The sequence below is a fragment of the Ranitomeya variabilis genome, chromosome 6, assembly GCF_051348905.1.
Source record: "Ranitomeya variabilis isolate aRanVar5 chromosome 6, aRanVar5.hap1, whole genome shotgun sequence".
In the NCBI taxonomy this organism is placed as follows: domain Eukaryota; kingdom Metazoa; phylum Chordata; class Amphibia; order Anura; family Dendrobatidae; genus Ranitomeya; species Ranitomeya variabilis.
Genome location: NC_135237.1, coordinates 351,677,325 through 351,701,993, shown reverse-complemented (window position 1 = coordinate 351,701,993; position 24,669 = coordinate 351,677,325). Strand labels below are relative to the sequence as shown.

Genomic DNA, 24,669 nt, shown 5'->3' with positions numbered 1-24,669 from the left:
GGCTGTGCTATACGCTACATGGCCTGTGCTATATTTCTCTGCTGTATCTCTGCATCATGAATTGTGGTATGTGTTAAAGAGGGGGGCCCACTGAGACTCTTTCGCCCGGGGCCCTCAAAAACCTGGAGCCGGCCCTGACGGGGAAGATGGTTAAAATTGATGGGAAGATGGATGGAGCCAAATACAGAACCATTCTTGAAGAAAACCTGTTTGAGTCTGCAAAAGACCTGAGACTGGGACGGAGATTTGTCTTCCAACAAGACAATGATCCTAAACATTAAGCAAAATCTACAATGGAATGGTTCACAAATAAATGTATCCAGGTGTTAGAATGGCCAAGTCAAAGTCCAGACCTCAATCTAATCGAGAATCTGTGGAAAGAGCTGAAAACTGCTGTTCTCAAAGGATCTCCATCAAACCTCACTGAGCTCGAGCTGTTTGCCAAGGAAAAATGGGCAAGAATTTCAGTCTCTCGATGTACAAAACTGATAGAGACATACCCCAAGCGACTTGCAGCTGTATTAGCAGCAAAAGGTGGCGCAACAAAGCATTAAGTTAAAGGGTCCAAATAATATTGCACGCCCCATTTTTCAGTTTTGGAATTTCCACAAAAATTTAAAGCAACCAATAAATTTCGTTTAACTTCACAATTTTGTTCCACTTGTTGTTGATTCTTCACCAACAATTTACATTTGGTATCTTTATGTTTGAAGCATGATATGTGGGAAAAGATTGAAAAGTTCCAGGGGGCCGAATACTTTCGTAAGGCACTGTATTTAAATTTGTTTAGTGATCTGAAATATTTAAGTGTGACAAACATGCAAAAGAATAGGAAATCGGGAAGGGGCAAACACTTTTTCACACAACTGTAGGCATGATCCAACTCTGTCTATTTAAAATGGAAATTTCCAGTAGAGAAATATGACTATCTAGAAATGCTTAAGAGATTATACACAGAATCACAGATATATGAAACAAATGGCCAACTTAACCCCTTAACAATAGCCGATACACCTTTTAACGGCGGCAGTTAAGGGTACTTATGCCTCAACACCGCTTTTTAACGGCGCTGAGAAATAAGTGTATAGCGTCCCCTAGAGTGAGAATTTCTCGAGGTCTCGGCTACTGGGGGTAGCTGAGACCCCAGAGAACATGATTCGGGTTGGTTTTTACCAATCCCAGTGTTGCGATCGCCGTTATTAACTGTACAACAGCGACTACAAAAAAAAAGGTTTGATTTCCCATTTAATTTCTCTCTCCTCTGATGTGATCGCACATCAGAGGAGAGAGAAATGGGGTCCCCTGATTCCCCAATACCTCCATTGTCCCTGCATCACCCCATCCACCGGGCCACCAGAGTCTTCTTCTGGGAAGAAAATGACGGGCGCGTGCATAGTGCGCCAGCCAAGATCTGCCGGCCGGCACCTGGCAACTATAGGAAATTATATAGACCCTATGACAGTGATCAAAATAAAAAAAATATAGTAAATAACCCCCCCTTTATCACCCCCTTAGTTAGGGAAAAATTATAAAATAAAAAATAAATATTTATATCTATTTTTCCATTAGGGTTAGAGTTGGGATAAAGTGAGCTGGACTAAAGTGAGTTGGGCTAAAGTTAGGGTTAGGGTTCGGCTAAAGTTAGGGTTAGGGTTGGGTTAAAGCTAGGGTTACAGGTGAGCTAAAGCTAGAGTTGGGCTAGGGTTAGGGTTGTGGTTATGGTTGGGATTACGGCTAGCATTTTGATTAGGGTTAGGAGTGTGTTAGAGTTAAGTTTGTGGTTAGGGTTATGGTTTGGGTTGGGATTAGCATTAGGGGTGTGTTAGGACAAGGGTTGAAGTTAGAATTGGGGCGTTACACAGTTTAGGTACATCAGGGGGTCTCCAAATGCGACATGGCGCCACATTGATTCCAGCCAATTTTGCGTTCAAAAAGTCAAGCTGTGCTCCCTCCCTTCTGAACCCTGCCATGCACACAAACAGTCACTTTCCCCCAAATACGAGGTATCGGTGTACTCAGGAGATATTGCACAACAAATTTTGTGGTCCATTTTTTCCTGATACCCTTGTGAAAATAAAAAAATTGGTTCCAAAGTAAATTTTTTGTGAAAAAAGGAAAATGTTCATTTTTTCCTTCTACATTGCTTTAGTTTTCGTGAAGCACTTGAAGGGTTAATAAACTTCTTGAATGTGATTTTGCGCACCTTGTGGGGTGCAGTTTTTAGAATGGTGTCACTTCTGGGAATTTTCTGTTATATTGACCCCCCCAAACACACTTCAAATGTGAGGTGGTCCCTAAAAAGAATGGTTTTGTAAATTTTGTTGGAAAAATGAGAAATTGTGGGTCAACTTGTAACCCTTATAACATCCTAACAAAAAAATTATGCTTCCAAAATTGTGCAGATGTAAAGTAATCATGTGGGAAATGTTATTTATTAACTATTTTGTGTGACATCACTCTCTGATTTAAGGGTACAAAAATTAAAAGTTTGAAAATTGCTAAATTTTCAAAAATTTTGCCAAATTTCCATTTTTTTCATAAATAAACACAAGTTATATCGATTAAATTTTACTACTAACATGAAGTACAATATGTCACGAAAAAAAACAGTTTCAGAATCAGTGGGATCCGTTGAAGCGTTCCTGAGCTATAACCTCATAAAGTGACAATGGTCAGAATTGTAAAAATTGGCTTGGTTATTAAGTCACAAATTGTCTCTGTCACTTAGAGGTTAAAATGCTGTATACATAAAAGTTGCATTCCTGCTCTGAATTAGGAAAAGTTTTGTATTATTCATATTTCTATCATGCACTGTAGTAGGATCATAAATCATTTTCAGTTCCTAAGGGGATAGACTGAAATGACTTTCACAGTGAAAGTACTGTGTATAATTGTGCAGAAATGCAGCCCTCATCTATAGCGCTGCACTGGGAGCTGATTCAGAATCACTCCTACAAACCTATCACAGACAACAGATGAGCTTATTAAATTGTTCAGAAAATATTACATAGGGCTGACACTTGCATTCGATCGAAATTGCATGAGCCCGCACAATTGCGGCGCAGTATATACACGGCAGTTTGCGGGAAGGAGTTAAAGAGTAACTATTGTTTTCATTTTTTTTCTTAAATCAATAGTACCCTTGAAAATAAGCATCTATGTAATGTATCTTATCAGAGAAATCTGCTTCTTTCTTCTCCTCCTAGATTGCTCTTTCACTTTAAATTCAGGGGTACAGTCTCTAAAATTAGTTTTCAGTGAAGACAGATTTTACCATTACTGAAATAGATTACAGCTGGTTCTTTTAAAAATTCTTTGTGGGTGGGGGGAGTTAGTTGCAGACAGACACTCTGTAGCAAGTTCTCTTGAAATGACAGGTACAGTTCTCAATATAATCTTATAAGCACCAAGATTTTGGAATTTAGAATTTTGAGAATGAATGATGTCAGTCCTTGGAGGAGAAAGAAGTACATTCCTCTTATAAGATACATTGCAAAGTTTATTATTTTCAAGTTTACTATTCATTTATGTAAGAAAAAATAAAACATTACTTTTTAAAGATCCAACAGTTCCAATCAGTGCCACATTCGGCAATTACTGCACAGCTGAAGTTTTTGTTTTGATCATATTTCAATTTTTTAAACCTTGAACAATATTGTAACTTGCTCAGGATTCTTTCCCAAGTACTGCATAATGTAGAGTTTAAGGCATGTTGAACATTGGGTGGAGTATTATACAGTATTTCTCCAGAATATAGGATTATAATGGGATCAGATTTTGTTTTCTACGCACCCATAAACCAATATATGGAAGACAATGGTGTTTGTGGTGAATTGTTGACACCGACATTCGGTCCTTGTAAACCCAACTGTCATATAAATATCCTAATTGAATAACATTAGTTCAATCGCTGTTCACATGAGGTTTGTGCGTTATATGGACAGCCCTGGGACCGAAAATATTGTGTGAATGTACACTCAGTCATAGCATGCTGGAAATAATTTTTTTGTTCTATAAATCTAACGAATGGTGAGTTCCAAGCACAAGATCCCATAGCCACAGTATATGAACTGTGATCTTTTTCTCATATTTGTAGACATAATTTATCTAATAGCTCATAAGCTCAGTATCATTTTAGATGCCACTGTCAACATGATCTGGTAAGCAAAGGGACAAGACAAAGTTATAGCGGGTAGCTGTCAATCATCATTAATGCCGCTTATGCAAGGTGGAAGACAATGGAGAACCAGCAAATCCAATCTGCTTGTTTTCTTCCCAAAATAAATAAAATGAATATTTTTTTATAAAATACCAACATGTTCTTCATAGTTTTGCAATTACAGTATATATAAAGTACAAACATCAGAATGTACACAGTGTCACAATTCAACAATCTAAACAAGAGCAGTGAGAGGCCCTGATTGCAAGTTATTATCTATAAGAAAATAGGATGTAAAAAAAGCTTGTCGTGTATAGTTCAGCCATCATTTAAAGTAAAGCTGAATGGAACGGTCACCATATAGTATCTGTATATGTGCACACACAAATTGCTCCTGAGTGCATGCAGAATGTGGGAACAGTTGAAACAAAGGAACAGATTCTTAGTAAAATTCAGGAACGAAGAACAGAAAGCAGTTACATTAGTAAGGTAATGAGTTTGTATGGCCTATTTAGCACTGTGGATACTGGGACTTAACTGGATTATCTGGTGTAGTGCATTCGAGAAAACTGGCACAGTACAGAAAACTTTTGGAGAAGGGAGTGGGATGTTCAGATTATGGAGGATGTTAGTCTTAGATCATTGGTAAAATGCTTAGACAGAGATAAGGGAGGCAATGTAAGCTGGTAAAGCACAAAGATGAGCTTTGTGAACAAGTGTGATAAGTTTATGCTGCATTCTGTATCAATGGGGTAACTAGTGCAATGACTGGCACAGGGTGGAGGCATCGGTGTAGCGTCTGTATTCATAGAATTATGAACCTGGCTGCTGCATTCAGGATATATTGGAAAGGGGAGAGTTTAGTGAGAGGAGGACCAATTAGTAGAAACTTGCAGTAATCCAGACAAAAATGACTAAGAGGGCAAGTAAGAGTTTTTGCAGTTTACAAGGTAAAAAAAAAAATGCGGATTCTGCTGTTGTCTTTGAATTGAAAGTGATGTAAATGAATGAGTGAATATAAGTGATGATGAGTGGATATAAGGAATGACGGTAAGGGTCAAATATAACCCAAAGATAGCAGGCATGGTGCTTAGGAGTTATAATAGTAACACATGGAAATGGAAATATTAGGTTTAGGTGGGTTAGTAGAAGAAAGAAACATGAGAAGTTTATTTTTGGAAATATTCTGTTTCAGATAAGAGATATCATGATGTTAGAGACAGCAGATAGACAGTCACTGATATTTGTATTAGTGTAGGGGTGACGTCAGGAGATTTGTATATTTGGGTGTGAGCATAGAGATGGTAATGAAAGCCAAATTTGCTGATGGTTTACCCAATTGGGGTATATAGAAAGAAAGAGGTGACTTTGGACTGAACTCCAGTGAAATCCCAGAAATAAGGGAGAGAGAAGAGGAGGAGGAGCCAGCAGAGGATACAGTGAAGGAGCAGTCAGGGAGGTAGGAGGAGAACAAAGAGAGAGCAGTATCCTTGACCCAATAGAGTGGAGCTTAGTGATGAGGAGTTGGTGATGCACAGGTTGAAATGCTGCAGAGAGATCCAAGAGAATCAGCAGGGAATAGTGACCAGTAGATTTAGCTGTTAGTAGAGACTTTAGTTAGTCATTTCACTAAAGGCTTTGGTAAGGACAGTTTCTGGAGAATGTAAAGAGCAGAAACCACATTGTAAATACAAGACAAGAGAGATATCTGAGAGATAGGGGATCAGACCAAGCATTACAGGAGTTTAAAGATGAAGTGGAGATTTGAGACAGGTTTGCAGTTAGTAGTGCTCATCATGAGACATTTCTTTTAAGTATGGGGTTATAATCACATGGTTGAGCAAGAAGTGAAAGAAACTAGAATAAAAAGGTATCTTAAATATTGATTTAGTTGAGTAGTGACAGCTGATGAGAGAGACTGAAGGAGGTGTGAAGGATCAGGGTCACTGCTGCAGAGAGTATGACAAGAAAAAGCTCAGAGCTTCTGTGACTGGTTAATATGTGGAAAGTGCCGAAGGGAAGGGGATAGATGGGATTAGGGTTGTCAAAGTTCCCTATGATGAGAGTATGAATGTCACACTTTATTGTCTTAAGTTGTGACAGATTCATGACTTCACCTGCCTCATTTGATAATTTGTCTCATTTGCCACAATACACATTATTGCTATTAACTGTCACACTGCCTAAAATTCTGGCAGTTTTTCTATGCCATGGTCTGTGTGGAGCAGAGATGCAACTTTTTTTTATAAATGTATCTAGTTCCTGGTCAAGCAGTAAGGCTACTTTCACACTAGCGTCGGTGTTAGTTTTATTCACATAAAATGCAGCAAAAACAGCAAAAATGTAGCAAGACTTGTTTGCTGCATTTATTTGTACATTTTTTTCACTTCCTTACTGCTTTCTATGGGTGAAAAAATGCTGCAAAAACGCTGAAAGAAATGACATTCTGTAGATTTCAAAAACAGTTTTTAACCCCATCAAGACGCAGCCCTTTTTCGTCTTTGCATTTTTGTTTTTCGCTCCCCTCCTTCCCAGAGGTCTTATTTTTTGCGGGACGAGTTGTACTTTTGAATGACACCATTGGTTTTACCATGTCTTGTACTAGAAAACGGTAAGAAAAATTCCAAGTGTGGTGAAATTGCAAGCAAAAGTGCAGTCCCACACTTGTTTTTTGTTTGGCTTTTTTGTTAGGTTCACTAAATGCTAAAACTGACCTGCCATTGTGATTCTCCACATCATTATGAGTTCATAGGCACCAAACAAGTCTAGGTTATTTTTTATCTAAGTGGTGAAAAAAAATTCCAAACTTTGCTAAAAAAAAATAAAAAAAAATTGTGCTATATTCCGATACCCGTAGTGTCTCCATTTTTCGTGATCTGGGGTCGGTTGAGGGCTTATTTGTTTGTGTGCCAAGCTGACATTTTCAATGATACCTCTTTTGTGCAGATACGTTCTTTTGATCGCCCGTTATTACATTTTAATGCAATATCACAGCGACCAAAAAAACGTAATTCTGGGGTTTTTAATTTTGTGCTCGCTACGCCGTTTAGCGAGCAGGTTAATCCTTTTTTTTAATTGATAGATCGGGTGATTCTAAACGCGGCGATATTAAATATGTGTATGTTTGATTTTTTTTATTGTTTTGTTTTGAATGGGGCGAAAGGGGGGTGATTTAAACTTTTAGATTTTTTTATTTTTTTCATATTTTTTAAAACTTTTTTTTAACTTTTGCCATGCTTCAACAGCCTCCATGGGAGGCTAGAAGCTGGCACAACTGGTTTGGCTCTGCTACATAAGAGCGATCATCAGATCGCGCCTATGCAGCAGAATTACAGACTTGCTATGAGCGACGACCACTGGGTGGCGCTCACAGCAAGTCGGCATCAACAACAACAGAGGTCTCAAGGAGACCTTAGGTTGTCATGGCGACGCATCGCTGACCCCCGATCACATGACGATGGCCGGAAGCGGTAGTTAAATGCTGCTGTCAGCATTTGACAGAGGCATTTAACTAGTTAATAGCGGTGGGTGGATCGCGAGTCCACCTGCCGCTATTTGAGGAACATGTCAGCTGTTCAAAACAGCTGATATGTCGCAACTTTGATGTGGGCTAAGCGCCGGAGCCCACATCAAAGGGGGAGACACGACATGCGCCGTACTAGTACGGCGCATGTTGTGAAGGGGTTAAATTCAAGCTTGTGCATGAGATTGCACTGCAAAAAAAGTCGCAAAAACGATGCGTGTGTGAGAGAGCGTAATGCTCTCAGTGAGAACATAGTCTAACACACACTAGTTTTTCCCTCTACTTTTACAAACTCATGAGCATACCACTGCCGACCACCACTGACAGAGCCAATGCGGCAGCACGTTGGATATTTATATGGTAACAGAATATGCATGACTGTAATTTTCTAATCTCCTGTGCTGTGAGGCAGATGTTCCCAGCACAGAGAGAAAAAAATGATCACAAGTTCTTTAACAGTTATCCTTTGTGCAGCACAGTCTTCCCCTCACAGTTGTTTTCACACTTGTTTCAACACCCACCTACATAATCCTCATGAAAGTCAGCACTTTGAACTACATGGTGTTATCTGCTTTTTTCTTGCTTTCAATACTTTTTATATGTTTAAGTTTTAGCTAAACTAGGACTTTTTTAGGGAACACAAATACTGAGATTTTCGAGGGCATGTGTCAAATTACAGGATTATTTTATATAAGGGGAGAAATATCTCTACATAAATCATCTGATCTCTCAGGGTATGTGTCCACGTTCAGGCTTGCTTCAGGATTTGGTCAGGATTTTTCATCAGTATTTGTAAGCCAAAACCAGGAGTGGGTGATAAATGCAAAAGTGGTGCATATGTTTCTGTTATACTTTTCCTCTAAGGGTATGTGTCCACGTTCAGGATTGCATCAGGATTTGGTCAGGATTTTCCATCAGTATTTGTAAGCCAAAACCAGGAGTGGGTGATAAATGCTTATGTGGTGCATATGTTTCTATTATACTTTTCCTCTAATTGTCCCACTCCTGGTTTTGGCTTACAAATACTGATGGAAAATCCTGACCAAATCCTGATGCAATCCTGAACGTGGACACATACCCTAATTGTTCCAGTCCTGGTTTTGGCTTACAAATACTGATGTAAAATCCTGACCAAATCCTGATGCAATCCTGAACGTGGACACATACCCTTACAGGTCCAGAAAAGTGAATGGGATATAGGGTATGTTTCCACGTTCAGGAAACGCTGCGTTTCTGGGACGCGATGATGCCGGATGTGTTAACTCTTCACATCCGGGATGATCGCTCGCTCCCATAGGGCCCTGTGATATGCCTTGCGGGGATGCTGCGTCCCCGCAAGGTGTACGGACATGCTGCGATCTGAAAAGACGCGCAGCATGTCCGGAGTCGCAGGGCCGCCGCGTGCGGGTTTCCACGCATAGTGGAGACGGGATTTCATAAAATCCCCTCCACTATGCTGGAACATCTGGACGCTGCTTTTTTGACGCTGCAGCTCTGCGCAGCGTCAAAAAAGCAGCGTTTCCTGACCGTGGAAACATACCCTTATAGAAATTTCATGCCCACTGTGCTTTTATTTTCCTCAGCATAAACTGACCTGTGGTGCGAGTTTCAAACCCGCAGCATGTCAATTTCTTTTGCGGGTATGCTGAGTTTTCTGCGCAGATTTTTCCCATAGACTTGTATTAAATGCGGAAAATCAGCAGGTAAAAATGCTTTATTTAAGCATGACACAGAAAAAAAGAGACAAAAAACGCAGTCATAAACACAATAAAAGCTCATGTTAAAAAAAAAAACACACAAAAACGCAATGAATAAAAAAGCAAGCAACCTAATTTCAATAATAGGTGCAGAAATTGTGCAGAAATTCTACATTGTCAAAAACTGACCAAAAACTCATCACTAGGTGATTATAGAATTAAAAATAAATTCCAACCATATGCAATGAGATTTATATGGAGTTACAGTAAGGCCCGAAATAAATAATTTTGTTTCACACTTATATTCAAACAATCTACCTCTACTCTGTTTCTCATAAAACATAGGATATCCATTGGAAGCATGTCAATTAAGAGTAAGGCTGGAGTCACACTAGCGTATTGCATCCGATGCGAGAGCATCGGATGCGATATGCTAATGACCATCCGCTCCTGCTCTGCTGCGAGTGTCATGTGTCTGTGCTCCGAGCCTCTCGCACAGAGCGGATCGGAGCACAGCTGCGGAGGAGGCAGAGAAACTAATTTCTCCATCTCCTCCATTGCCGGGGTCAGCGTATAACGCACATCATTCGGATATATCAGAGTGATGTGCGTTGTCTCGCTCGCACCCATAGGCTTATATGGGTGCGAGTGAGCCGAGAGTCGGCCGAGTGTCCGTGACAATCGTAGCAGGCTGCGATTGTCTCGGACTGAGGAAAACGGCCGACAAAAAATCGGCTGCTGAGAGCCGCCCCATAGTTTAACATTGGTCCGAGTGCAATGCAATTTTTTATCTCATTGCACTTGTCCGTTTTAGTCGCCAGTGTGACCCCGGCCTTAGAGTTATGCACTGTGTCTACATACACACATGGACAAAATTGCTGGTACCCTACTGGTAAAGTAATAAAAACACACAATGTTGGCTGAAATAACTTGAAAATGACAAAAGTGATTTTCTAAAATTTACTGTATAACAACTAGTGAAAATCAAACATTGCTTTTGAATTGTGGTTTAACAGGAAAAAAAATGAATATGGCCTGGTGAAAAATGATGGCAACCCTAGAAAAATATTGAAAATAATCTGACCATAGGGACATAATAAGGTGTGTCCTGAATGGCATCACAGGTGTCTACAAACTTGTAGTCAGTCAGTCTGCTTATTTAAGGAGTGAAAAGTAGTCTCTGTGCTGTTTGGTATCATGGTGTGTGCCACACTGAACATGGACCAAAGAAACCTAAGGAGTGAGTTGTTTCAGGAGTTTAGAAAGAAAATTGTAAACAAACATATAGAGTAACCGTAGTTTTAATTTTTATTTCAGAAATCAGTAGTACACATGAAAATAAGTAACTTTGTAATATGTCGTATCACATCAAACTGCTTCTTTCTCCGACAGGACTGACCATTAATTTTGAAAATCCTCAATTATGGGTTAAAATCTGTATTTAGTGAAGACAGATTTTTACATTGCTGAGATAAGAGATGACAGTTGCTGCTCATAAGATTCTATGGAGATGGGAGGAGGTTGGAGAAGCTAGAGTCCAAGTTCCTCCTCCACCCCACCTGTCCATATAGAATCTTATCATTACATTATATGATGGTAAGGGTTAAAACAGTAAAAAAAAAAAAAAGTGTTTGTGATAGAGACCAAAATCACTAATGTGTAAAATTTCTCTATTACCAACGAGTAATTATATTTATAGAAATGTTTGTTCTTTGCCAAAATTCAACTCGGACACATATTTTCCTTACTGTAGATTGAGAAAATATTTAGCCCAGGAGGAAAAAAAATTGCCATGCACCTGTGCTAAGCTTTATTCTGTCTGGTTTTAGATAAATCCCTATAAAACTAATCTCATGTCTTGTATTTTTTCTAGATTCCACATCAGTCGTTGGAACATTGTGCTCCCAGGGAGATGATTCCCCATGAAGTTGTTGGGTTTCCTTCAGGAATTAAATGTGATTTTCCCTTCACGAGATTGAAATCAGCATCAGTCAGACAGTGAGCAGGCAGTGGTGGCCGGCGGGGGTGGCAGAAAGCAAAACATGAAATCTAATCAAGAAAGGAGCAATGAAAGCCTGCCACCAAAGAAACGTGAAATTCCCGCCACCAGTCGACCTTCTGAAGAGAAGACAGTCGGAACGACAAATGAAAACCACCGTACCAATAGTTTATCATGGCTCCCCACCACAGTAAGCAGCCATGGTGGATGTCATCATGGGCATGCAGGAACTTCAATAGAAGCTGGTTTACAGCAGGGGGTAGGTTTACATAAAACACATTCAACTGGTATAGACTATTCTCCCCCCAGTGCTCCAAGGTCGGTACCAACAGTAACAACAGTTCCTGCCATTTATCAAACTGCGCAGTCTCAATCAGGGGCATCTGTATCTCCCGTGCAATATACTAATGTGCCCCACACGTTCCAGTTTATTGGGCCGCAGTATAGTGGACCATCATATGCAGGATTCATCAATTCGCAGCTAATTTCACCTACATCGAATTCCACATCAAGCGCTGTATCCTCAGCAGCAACAGGAATCACCACTCCATCACAACGCACCCAGATGGAAGCGTATTCCACTATGCTGGCAAATGTAAGCAGCTTAACCCAGCATGGGCATAAAATTGAATCACATCTAGATCGGACTCCTGGATTGATTGCAGCAGGATCACCACCTACCCAGTCAAGTCAATATGTCCATATTTCCAGCTCATCACAGAGTGGAGCCAGAACTCTATCACCACCAACTATCCCAGTACATTTACATACCCACCCAGTGATTCCACACACACTGACCCTGGGCACTTCCTCCCAAGTGGTTGTGCAGTACTCTGATTCAGGAGCTCATTTTATTGCTAGGGACCGTACAAAGAAAGAAGAGAGTTCCAGGTCACAAGCCAAGGAAATATTAAATGGTGGATTTTTAGTTCCTTCCTCTACAGATGCACAGTTATTGAAAGCAGGCAATAATAAACCAGCTTCCCAACATTATGAGACAAGGCACATAGTGGTGCACCCTAGTACAGAATTTGGTGCTCGGGATCACTCAGGTGTTCGGACCTCTGTCATGGTAGTGCCCAACAGCAACACAGCTGCCATGGACATTGATGTTCCACAAACCATTAAGAGAGAAACCTCACCCTCAACAGCTCATAACAAGGGAAGCTTACACTTAGGAAAACCAGCCCACCGGTCCTATGCTTTATCCCCACAACAGACTTTATGCGCAGAAAGCGTAAAAACAGTGGCCACTTTATCTCCTCACACAGTCATCCAGACAACTCACAGTGCAGCAGAGCAACTTTCTGTTGGGCTGCCTGCTGCAGCCTTTTATGCGGGTACACAACAGCCAGTTATTGGCTATCTCAGCAGTCAGCAGCAAACCATTGGCTATCCTGGAAATTTGCCACAGCACTTGGTGATTCCTGGCACTCAGCCTTTGCTCATACCAGTTGGCAATCCGGACATTGAATCATCTGCAGTGGGGGTAGCGCCTGCTATTGTCACTTCATCTCCCCAATTTGCAGCAGTGCCTCATACATTTGTCACTACTCCCATTCCTAAAAGCGATAACTACAGTGCTGAATCACTAACAACTCAAACAGCCTACCAGACCGCTTTGGTTCCGGCTCAATTCCACCTCCCAGTTGTACAGTCTGTTGCTTCTCCTATGGCAGCTGCACCTACACTGCCCCCTTATTTTGCAAAAGGGTCAATCATTCAGCTAGCCAATGGTGATCTAAAAAAAGTAGAGGATTTGAAAACAGAAGACTTCATACAGAGCGCTGATATTAGCAACGACTTGAAAATAGACTCCAGCACAGTTGAGAGGATTGAGAATAGCCATAGTCCAGGCATTGCTGTGATACAATTCGCTGTTGGAGAACACAGGGCACAGGTGAGTGTGAATGTTGTATTGGGAGCTGGGGCAGGAGTGCTGTAACATGTATATTGTAAAATTCTGCTTTAATTCAAATGTTTTAAGGCCTCTACACATATTAGAACAAAGTAAAGCCAAATACACACCTTTTGGAAAGATTTACTGATTTTTGATGATTGATCTAATAGGGGCCTCCTGACTCTCCCCTTATAGAAGAAGGATTAGGCATGTTGATATTTAATGCCTGATCCTTTTGTTTTCAACCACTACCAACTGTGTCAGGTGGTGACTTACTCCAGTCTCCCATTAAAAACACATGCAGGCTTGGCCAAACTTAGTGTGCTTCTGTATGAGGTTTTGGGAGGAACAGCTGTTGATAATCCATCTAATAATCAATGAAGGTGAATGAGCGCCTTTTACTCTCACATAGGAAACACTTAAGGTGGAGTCACGCTAGCATATAGCATTCGATGCTAATGACACTCGGCTCAAACTCTGCTATAAGTGTTAGTGCTGTGCTCCGATTCTCACTGCGCTCGGATGACATTTACTGATTTTTGAAGATTGATCTCATAGGGGCCTCCTAACTCTCCCCTTACGGCAGAAGGATTGGGCACGTTGCTTACATAGCTCTGTACTCTGTTGGCAGATTGGTAAGTCACAGTTCCTAATGTCTACACCGCATTTGGTTCCACTAAGCAGCCCCCTTTCTCAGTCCACCTAAATTGTAGGTTACCCTAAATTTTTTCTTGTTCTGTATATAGGCCACATAACACAATTCTGTGTCTGCCAGCGATAATGTCTGAAATGTATTAGAAGATCACATAAGGACAGACCTGTTACCTAACCCACTTTAGATCGGTTCCCTAGTTATTGAGAATAAAACTGTGAAATCTGGATGATAACATCATGTACAAATAACCAACTAAATTCCCCCCACCCACGATTTTAAAGGGCAAGCCCAGCTACGAGTGACTAATATCACAAGTAGCTTAGTATTGTTGGTCGCTGTATTTGTTTCAGCATGTTGTGGTGTATGCTGTGGATAAATGCCATCAGATATGAAACATTCCTCTTCCTTTCTCTGCCTTCTACAGCTAAGGAGAGAACTGACATGTAAGAGTTGCTATTGCTCTTGTTATTTTTTTTTATTATCTCTAAGTACGATTTTGCCATTGACCTCCTAATATTATCCTATATGGTGTATAATGTAAATTATATATGGCATATTGCATTAGCTTCTTAGTCACCATCTTACAGAATGTTTGCAATAAATTCTAATTTGCACATTTAATATCTGACTGCTTTGGTTTGAGAATTTTATGCAGCCAGAATACACCCTGAGGTGTGAACAGGAACTAACATACATCTGTAAAACCATCAGCATGAAATGATTTATATATTAAAATACATTATCACTTTTCAAGTAGACAAACTGCAATTGAAATCATATTACAATTTTTTTTATGAATGGTCATTAGTTCTCTATATTCCTAGTTATATTCTAATTTCTAATACATTTATATTCATTTATTGCAGAATTCTTCTAACATAGATTTTATTAGAATTCAGTCCCTGATTGCTAATGTCATGGACCCTGGTTTTAAGAATGTCTTTTAATCACTGTGAAGCCCTTACCCTTTCCCCGTTCAATTCAAGCAATACAATTTCAGTATCAATGATACACGGGTTTAAAGTATGGTAGATCTGTAGATTACGCTATGCAAATTTAGCATGTTAATAAATAGATATCTTAGACCCAATAAGACGGGGTGCTTAGGGTATGTGCACAAGTCTTTTTCAGGTGGGAAGGTTCTGAAACTCAACTGAAGAAGAGCTCAGAAAATTTTCAAAAGAATGAACATATGCATTCTTATGTAAAAACAACTTCCTGTTCATATGTTCAGTCTTTTGAGTATCAGGTTTTAGAACAAAGAGTGACCTGACCAATCTTAATGCATTTTGTGCTAAGGAGACACTTTTTACTTTACCAATGAAGACAATGAGCATTTATTTGAGTATTTTTGCTTCAGAAACCTCTAGCGTTATTTCATTGTTGAACTGAGAACAAAAAAAAAAGAAACGAAAAAGCCAGTAAAAAAATGCTGGAAAAAATAATAATGAAAACATATATATACAGGGGTTGGACAAAATAATGGAAACACCTAACGTTTTGGCATCATAATCTTCGAACATGTGATAAGCATGCAAACCGTGACATATGGTAATGTTTTGTAGTTGATTATTTGTGTTATGTGATATGTGTATGTAAATTAACTGTTTGTTTTGCATAATTGTAAGAACATTGATGAGAACCTACCAATGGCAGACCTCTCGGAAGTGCCCGAATGCTTGGCGTGTCACGAGGTACTGTCTCCAAAGTAATGACTGCATTTGAAAGAGAAGGAAAAAAGTCCACAGCAAAGCACAGGTCCGGCCGAAAGTCAAAGTTGACTGAGAGAGACCGTCGGACTCTAAAGCGAGCTGTGAGAGAGGATCGCAAAACCACGGCTCCGAAAATCACTGCTGAGCTCAATGAACACCTACAGAACCCAGTTTCCACGAAAACTGTTCGTCGGGAGCTGCACAAATCTGGATTCCACCGAAAAGCTGCAATTAGAAAACCGCTGCTCTCAATGACAAATGTTTCCAAGCCTTTAGAGTGGTGTAGAAAACTCCAGAATTGGTCCCTCGAGCAGTGGAAACATCTGATATTCTCAGACGAATCATCGTTTACCCTATTAACGACCTCCGGCCGAGTGTACGTTTGGAGACAGCTGAAAGAAGCATTCCATCCAGACTGCCTTCTCCCAACCGTAAAACATGATGGAGGTTCTCAGATGATCTGGGGTGCTATTTCGTGGAGATCCGCCAGGCCAATGATATCACTTCATGGAAGAATTAACAGCCGAGATTATTTAGGCATTTTGGGTGACCAAGTGCATCCAATGGTTTAAGCACTGTTCTGGAGGGGAACACCATCTTTCAGGATGATAATGCACCAATTCATACAGCTAGAATCGTTAAAGCATGGCACGAGGACCATTCTAATAAAGTTGAGCATCTCATCTGGCCCCCACAATCCCCAGACCTCAACATTATTGAGCATTTATGGTCGATTTTAGAGATTCAAGTTAGACGTTGATTTCCACCGCCATTGTCGCTCAAAGAACTGGAGGATGTTTTAACTGCAGAATGGGCTAAAATTCCTTTGGAAACAATTCACACCTTGTATGAATCCGTACCTCGGAGAATTGAGGCTGTAATCGCCACAAAAGGTGGACCTACACCATTGTAAACTAACTTTTGTTGATGTTTCCAGGTGTTTCCATTATTTTGTCCAACCCCCTGTGTGTGTATATATACAGTACAGACCAAAAGTTTGGACACACCTTCTCATTTAATGATTTTTCTTTATTTTCATAACTATGAAAATTGTAAATTCACACTGAAGGCATCAAAACTATGAATTAACACATGTGGAATTATATACTTAACAAAAAAGTGTGAAACAACTGAAAATATGTCTTATTTTCTAGGTTCTTCAAAGTAGCCACCTTTTGCTTTGATGACTGCTTTGCACACTTTTTGACTTCAATTTTGAATAAATCCCCAGCAGTGTCACCAGAAAAGCACCCCCACACCATCACACCTCCTCCTCCATGCTTCACGGTGGGAACCAGGCATGTAGAGTCCATCCGTTCACCTTTTCTGCATCACACAAAGACACGGTGGTTGGAAGCAAAGATATCAAATTTGGACTCATCAGACCAAAGCACAGATTTCCACTGGTCTAATGTCCATTCCTTGTGTTCTTTAGCCCAAACAAGTCTCTTCTGCTTGTTGTCTGTCCTTAGCAGTGGTTTCCTAGCAGCTATTTTACCATGAAGGCCTGCTGCACAAAGTCTCCTCTTAACAGTTGTTGTAGAGATGTGTCTGCTGCTAGAACTCTGTGTGGCATTGACCTGGTCTCCAATCTGAGCTGCTGTTGACCTGCGATTTCTGAGGCTGGTGACTCGGATAAACTTATCCTCAGAAGCAGAGGTGACTCTTGCTCTTCCTTTCCTGGGGCGGTCCTCATGTGAGCCAGTTTCTTTGTAGAGCTTGATGGTTTTTTCACTGCACTTGGGGACACTTTCAAAGTTTTCCCAATTTTTCGGACTGATTGACCTTCATTTCTTAAAGTAATGATGGCCACTCATTTTTCTTTACTTAGCTGCTTTTTTCTTGCCATAATACAAATTCGAACAGTCTATTTAGTAGGACTATCAGCTGTGTATCCACCAGACTTCTGCACAACACAACTGATGGTCCCAACCCCATTTCTAAGGCAAGAAATCCCACTTATTAAACCTGACAGGACACACCTGTGAAGTGAAAACCATTTCCGGTGACTACCTCTTGAAGCTCATCAAGAAAATGCCAAGAGTGTGCAAAGCAGTCATCAAAGCAAAAGGTGGCTACTTTGAAGAACCTAGAATATAAGACTTAATTTCAGTTGTTTCACATTTTTTGTTAAGTATATAATTCCACATGTGTTAATTCATAGTTTTGATGCCTTCAGTGTGAATGTACAATTTTCATAGTCATGAAAATACAGAAAAATATTTAAATGAGAAGGTGTGTCCAAACTTTTGGTCTGTACTGTATATATATATATATATATATATATATATATATATATATATACATATATTTATATATATATATATATATATATATATATATATATATATATATATATATATATATTTAAAGAAGCTATAAATAACCTATTGTATAAATCAAAGTTTTGTGTTTTTACTTTTATTTTTTTCAAAATTTTGGGCAATTGTTTTCCTATCTTGATCTTTATAAAAAAAAAATAAATTAATTGCTAATCTTCAAAATTTCACAGTGACCACTGGGCCTTTTTTAGACTTTAAATTACAAAAGTCCATTCAGAAGGTGCTTCCAGCAAAGCTCTTTGTCATCACAGGTAGTATTACAATCATGAATGACACCTCTATACCCAGCTGATAACACAAGATCCACCAAACACAACAGGCGATGTCATAGCTGATTCTGCTTACCTTACTTTCACAATGACTTTTTCAGACTCTTTAGATACTTAGGTACAAAATATAGGGTTAGCGTCTGACATTATGGCTATGTACATGTGTTGTTTCCTAAAACAATAAGAAGTTAGAGTCTAAAAAGGCCCCAGTGGTCAGAGTGAACATTCCAAGACTTCTATTCTTAATTTTTAATCCAGATTGTGATATGGAAAAAAGCAACATTACAAAAAAAGAACAGTTAACACAAAAACCTGAAAATAATATTTAATTTCCTGATGATAGTTTGCCTTTAAAGAAGACGGGTCATAAACTCAAAAGTGGTCGGACATTACTCTTATTATGTTCCCGCTGCTCTTTTGAGTATTGTTTTGGGGGGTTTTATGCGCCAAGTGGACCTTTTATTTAGCTTTTATTTTTATGTTCGTTACCAAGAGGTCATTGTTCTAGGAGTAATTATGCGGAACAGTCTAAATGCACAATGCCCCAATGTTAAAAACCATACAATTAGGAGTAAATAAAAGGCCCATATCTCTCTAGACCACAGAGCATAATAAGCATAATATGTAAAATAAAATGTAAAAATCATTTTACTCACCTCACCACTCACGGAAACTGGTCTGATCCACACTGCATTTTCTGACCCGCTGTCATTTGTACTAGAATCTCTGGACTTCTCACACTCAGCAGGGGCTTCCAGCTTTCATGAGGGCCTGGAGGGTTCTGTGCAGATGCGTGGAAGGTCATGGTGTCCTGACAACACGATTTCAGTGTAAGTGTTGATAGATCAGAAGATGCAGCGCGGACCAGATTTGTGACAGTGAGTAGCAGAGGGGCTAGAGAAGTGAGTGATAAGGTGACTATAAGATTTTTTTCAATTTCTTTAATTTTTTTGTGGCCCTTTATGGTTCAGAAAAATGGTTTCCAGAGGCCGCCACTTTGCTGAATCTGCACAGAAGCAAATTACAAATAATCTGCATTTTGGCAAATGTAGATTTTTGTAAAATTCAAGTAGAATTCAATTCCATTCAAATGTATGTGCTCATCTCTAACTAGTACATCAGTTTTCATAATTCTAGCCTCTATTAATTTTTTAGAACACACTTCCATTTTTTGTCAATTGACACAAGTCAATGATTAAATCTTACTTGTTTTTATTTTGCCAAGGTAGTTTTCATTTTACAAAATAGTAGTCCCTTTTGACCTCCGAGTATTTGTTAGTGTTCGGAGATTTAGTTTTCATCACCTCAGCTAAATGATTTACAGCTAATTGCCAGCCAGAGTACATGTGGGGGTTGCCTGGTTGCTAGGGAATTCCCTCATGTATTCAAGCTGGCTTTTAGATGTAAATCATTTAGCTGAGGTGATGAAAACTAAATCTCCAAACACTAACAAATACTCGGAGGTCACCCAAGCGTGCTTGGGAAATCTCGAGCAATGAGCATACTCGCTCATCACTAAAAATAAACTGTGTAAGAAATTTTTTGATATTTAGAATTTTCCATATCACTTTTTATATAAAACAAAGTTAAAAAATATTGTAATTTTGACATTAGCCACTACAGATCTGGTAGGTGGCATATACTGTACATTCTTATCGTATATCTTTCTTTATTGTATCTCTGCAGGTCAGCGTAGAAGTCTTGATAGAATATCCATTTTTTGTATTTGGCCAAGGCTGGTCATCATGTAGTCCTGAGAGAACAAGCCAGCTGTTTGATTTACCATGCTCAAAATTGTCCGTAGGAGATGTCTGCATATCGCTTACACTCAAGAATCTGAAAAATGGCTCCATAAAAAAGGGGCAACCCATGGATTCAGCTAGCATCTTGCTGAAGCACCCAAAGAATGACAGTATGTCAGGAAACAGACATAGATATGCAGAACAGGAGAATGGGATTAATCAGGGAAGCGCACAGGTATCCTCTGAGAATGGTGAACTAAGGTGCCCTGCCGGATTGAATCCTGCAACCTTTGAAGCCAAAATTGAACCTGGCAAACCCATGGTGACAAGGAAGAGGAGGTGGTCTGCCCCAGAATCAAGAAAACTAGAGAAATCTGAAGATGAACCACCATTGACTCTTCCCAAGCCTTCTTTTATTCCTCAGGAGGTTAAGATTTGCATCGAAGGTCGATCCAATGTAGGCAAGTGAAACATGTTTAGAGAAGAAAAAATAGGCTTACCCTTGTCTTTTTATTCAGATTACTGTACTGTAGAATAAATAACCCAGTATTTACACATTATCATCTTATTTTAGGTTTATGTTATAACATTGTTATAGTTGCGACTGGTATCTTTCAGGAGATTGTTGATGCATAAGTTCTTTCCACAAGTGTTCACTCGTGCAGTAGCTAAGATTTGGGGGGCTAAGCTTTCTGCGTTCTTGATGGATGGGATTGTATAGACATGGCTTCTGTGATTTAGTTGCAGGATGTCAACTTCAAAGTTCAAATGACTTCAGCATTTTCTTTCAGAAAGGATTACAAGGGAAATGAAGAAAGATGTTGGCTGCACCTTATTGGGAGGGTATAGCTTCAGGTTTGTTTCTGTAGTAGGTCACTGGCACAAACAATCCCAGTTGAATGTCATTATCTTGGTAACTGGTAAAGATACCAATTCATATACGTATGTCAGGAAGAAGATTATCTACGTTCACCTTTTCTTCATTTGGTCTCATAAAAGGTTCGAATCTAGTGCCATGTCTCATGTTGGTGTGGTATATTTTTCACAATTTCAGCCCCATAGATTGCAGTGAACATCTGAAATCATTTCAAGTGACTCAAAACATGAGAATAACCATCTACGTCTACATCACGTTGGCAAATGGCACTTGGTCTACAGTACCATAAATTCATCCTGAGAAAGCCTAACTGCACATGTTAATGTTTGAGGGTCAGAGTACCTCTTAGCTCTAAACATTTTTTTTTTAAAATTTTGTGCTGTGAAAAACACAGTCATATGTTTGATATTAATTTTATATTATTACTAGTAAACCTTCCAATGTTAGATCTGCTGACGAAGCATTTGATTGCCCCTGGAACAAGGCAAGCAAAATTTGACAGGATGCAGAGTCTATAAGGTTTATTACGCTAGCAGAATCCAGTCGGGACAAAGATTTCTTATAGTATAGCAAGTAAATGTCCTGTAAACTCGGCATGTGCTTCCCAAGGTTTAAGCACATTGCCTGTATAGAGCACTAACATCAATTACTTGCAACATGGGTGCAACCATCTTGTGTTCAATTCTCTTCTTTAGTTACAACTGGTGCCACTTTTATTTTTATTTTTTTTAACGTTGAGTGTGACACATTAAGGAACAAGAACTGGAGGAGCGATTAGAGATTGTCTATTAGCACTTACAATGCTGTTCACACTTTATTGCCGAGCATCTTGGTCTAATGTTTGCTAAGTACTGTATCTCACTTTTAATCTGTGTATTTTTAAAAAAAATATGTTTTTTTTCTTTTTAAATATTTTTCAACACTGAAACCTACATGAAAATGCATAGAGCTTTCTTAGAGCAAGATGTCGAAAGTTTTAATGTGGTTTCAAAGGGATGAATGTAATTCTTGACCTAGGTTGTGACCGTTTATTGTCCCAAAGGACTACTTTACAGAAGGCACTTTTAGAAAAGAAGGGGTTTAAGTCATACGTGAGCTGACATGATTACAGAGAATTGATAGGGAAATATTAAGCTAGATAGAAAACGTAAAAATAATTGTCCAGTGTTTTAAAAAAAATAAAAGATGGACTTTAAACAAAAAATAAAAATAAAACCACAAAAAAAAAATCTTGCAGTTTGCACATCTTAAGTTTCGCGCATTTGAATGAAATTCCTGCAAATTAAATGTAATAATGTTGTAGAGACAGGAATGAACAGCTGAAAGAACATGGATACATGTAGCAATTACTTACTATTAACCTGCCTAATGTGTTAGGGTAGTGTTTCTTTCAGTTTCAGTCTTTCTGTCACACTGAATAGAGTCTGAGAAGGAATTCTGAGAAATCGCAGTGTAATAGAGCGTATGGGGATGGATGTCTGCATCAGTGTGTGAATGTTTGTGTGTCTTCACCTTCTAATTAACCTCTACACCAAGCACCTATAGTCACGAGTACAAGACGTTTATGTGTACAAATGCATATTTGCCCATTTGTTATGTTAAAAAAAAACAACATTTTGCTAAAAACCATATATTGCACAGAGAAAAATATCAATTTGTATTTCCCACCGTAATCCAAAAAGTAATGTGTACCATATGTATTATATACACTTTTTTTTTTTTTTTTTTTAATTTTAGTTGTTCACACTATATTTAATATGGCAATTTGCTCTTGTGGATAAAAAATGAGCTTGTGTTTTCCCTTTCTTGTTTTAGTTGAGGTTTTCCCGGAAAAGGTGTGACATCTTTTTTCCCCTATTACGGAATCACTGTTGCGTTTCCTTTCTCGGTATCATATTTAGCCTTCAGAATTAGATGTTCTAGATGTTGTGTATATTGTGATATTTTTTACTTGAGTCTTGCACATACTGGCTTTAATGGCCCTAATTTCCAAAGTTAGGTTGTTTGCTTAGTTAATTTTTTTTCTTTACCATAACTCCATCTTCTAGTTGAAATGTAGCTTCAAGAGACGAGATCTCTTTTTTTTTGTTTTAGAAAACTGGTTATTTGCTTGTAACGGCAGAAAAAATTGTACTTTCTGCAGTGTTCAAACTTTTCCCATGGAATTTAATTTCTTATAGAATCTTTGAATTTGCCAATTGTTTTATGAATGGACATAGTCTCTTTTTTCTTTTCATCATCAAGACCGCAAATTGTCTGCAGTGCCTCCATTTACCAGAATTTCAATGCTCTGTTGACTGTAATGACACAGCACCTATTCTAATAACCGGCAAGCTCTCAGGTACAGCTCTCTTATCATATATTAGTGCGGCAGGGATGGCTACAGAGGGACTAGAATAGGTTCCTTAAAGATACGTCTAGACATTTTGCTACGTCTGAAAACAGCTCATGGGCTGAAATTATTATTACTACAGCATTCATTCAGTTTTAAACTATTTTATGAAATGGTAATTCCCTAATATAATGTTTTCACCAATTCCTCCCATGGCGAGCAACTGAAAATACAGCAAGGCTAATATATCAGTCAACACATTAAGGCAACATATATAATGATGTTTGTATCTTGACTATACTGATATCTATCTATGTGTATGTATATATATATATATATATATATATATATATATATATATATGTTAGATATAGAGAGATGTATATCTACATAGATATAAGTATCAATATATATATTCCCTATTCTGAAAAAAAAAGTTTTTTTAAATGATTTGAGAGAAATATATATTTAGCGCAATAACCATCTCCTCAAAGTAAACTGAGGATAACGCTCACAATACCCTTATAACTACTAATACTTCAGCCAATCTAGGAAGCAATAAAAGATAGGTGATGAAAAATAAAGACTGTAGCAATGAACCAGTATATCATACTGTAACTCTCTATAGCTCCAACCTCTCTTCTGTTACACTTAGACATCTAGTCTATTCAATTGAACCTCAAAAATCTGATACGCAATTTTTTTTTTAGACTGCTTGTTGAGTGCTGCATCTACCTGGACCCCATTTCCACAAAGCTTCTCTCCCCCATCCCGTGTCTCACATTGTACTTCTGTCCTCTGTAGTTTTGGATGGACTGATGATGTACTTATTATCCTCAGGGCACTTTTTTCTTCTGTTTAATTTGGTATGAGGGATGAGGATGTGTATGGAATCATAATTACCACTAAACCATGTGAAAAGTTTACTAAAAAAATTCATTGGGGCACCTGTAAACAAACTCTGTATAACTTCAGTGGTTCCTGCTCCAAAACATCAGTCTGGGAGATCCCTCATAGACACCTTAGGACATACAGTGACCATAGGGGAAAACAAAGTCATTGCTGGTTGATATTTGTGACTTGTCAACGCAGACAGAATCAATCATTTCGAATAGGTTTAATGCTATGGCATGTCATCCGGAGGTCCGACCTCTATGGCCCCTGCCAAACCTGAGATTGAAGGGACCGAGTTCTATACAGCATTTCACCTGCCCAGCAGGGAAGTGATCTGCAACACAGCCACTTCCGTGTAAGTGAAGAGGGCCATGATACAGCCTTCTGCAGCAAGTGGCTGGGAGCATTGCTCTCTAAACAACAATGGCGAAAGGGTTAACTTTTCTGCCCTCAAGATTGATAGGGGTTCCAACAGTAAGACTCCCACTATTCAAAAGTCATGACTCATGACATATCCCAGCAATATACCTTTAATTTTTTTTTACCAATTAAGTTTAGTAAAGTGCTG

At 38.9% G+C, this 24,669-nt stretch overlaps 1 protein-coding gene across 4 annotated transcripts in view; it reads left to right on the top strand.

Moving 5' to 3' along the window:
- The window catches only part of ATXN1 (ataxin 1), a 393,158-nt gene extending 369,651 nt beyond the window's left edge, over nucleotides 1-23,507 (top strand). For all 4 annotated transcript variants that reach the window (XM_077269930.1, XM_077269931.1, XM_077269933.1 and 1 more), the window contains 2 exons: nucleotides 11,253-13,278; nucleotides 19,943-23,507. In XM_077269930.1, coding sequence (XP_077126045.1) covers nucleotides 11,422-13,278; nucleotides 19,943-20,467 — 2,382 coding nt within the window. In that variant the 5' untranslated portion in view covers nucleotides 11,253-11,421 and the 3' untranslated portion in view covers nucleotides 20,468-23,507. The remainder of the gene's footprint in view (nucleotides 1-11,252; nucleotides 13,279-19,942) is intronic.
- The last annotated feature ends 1,162 nt before the right edge of the window (nucleotides 23,508-24,669 follow it).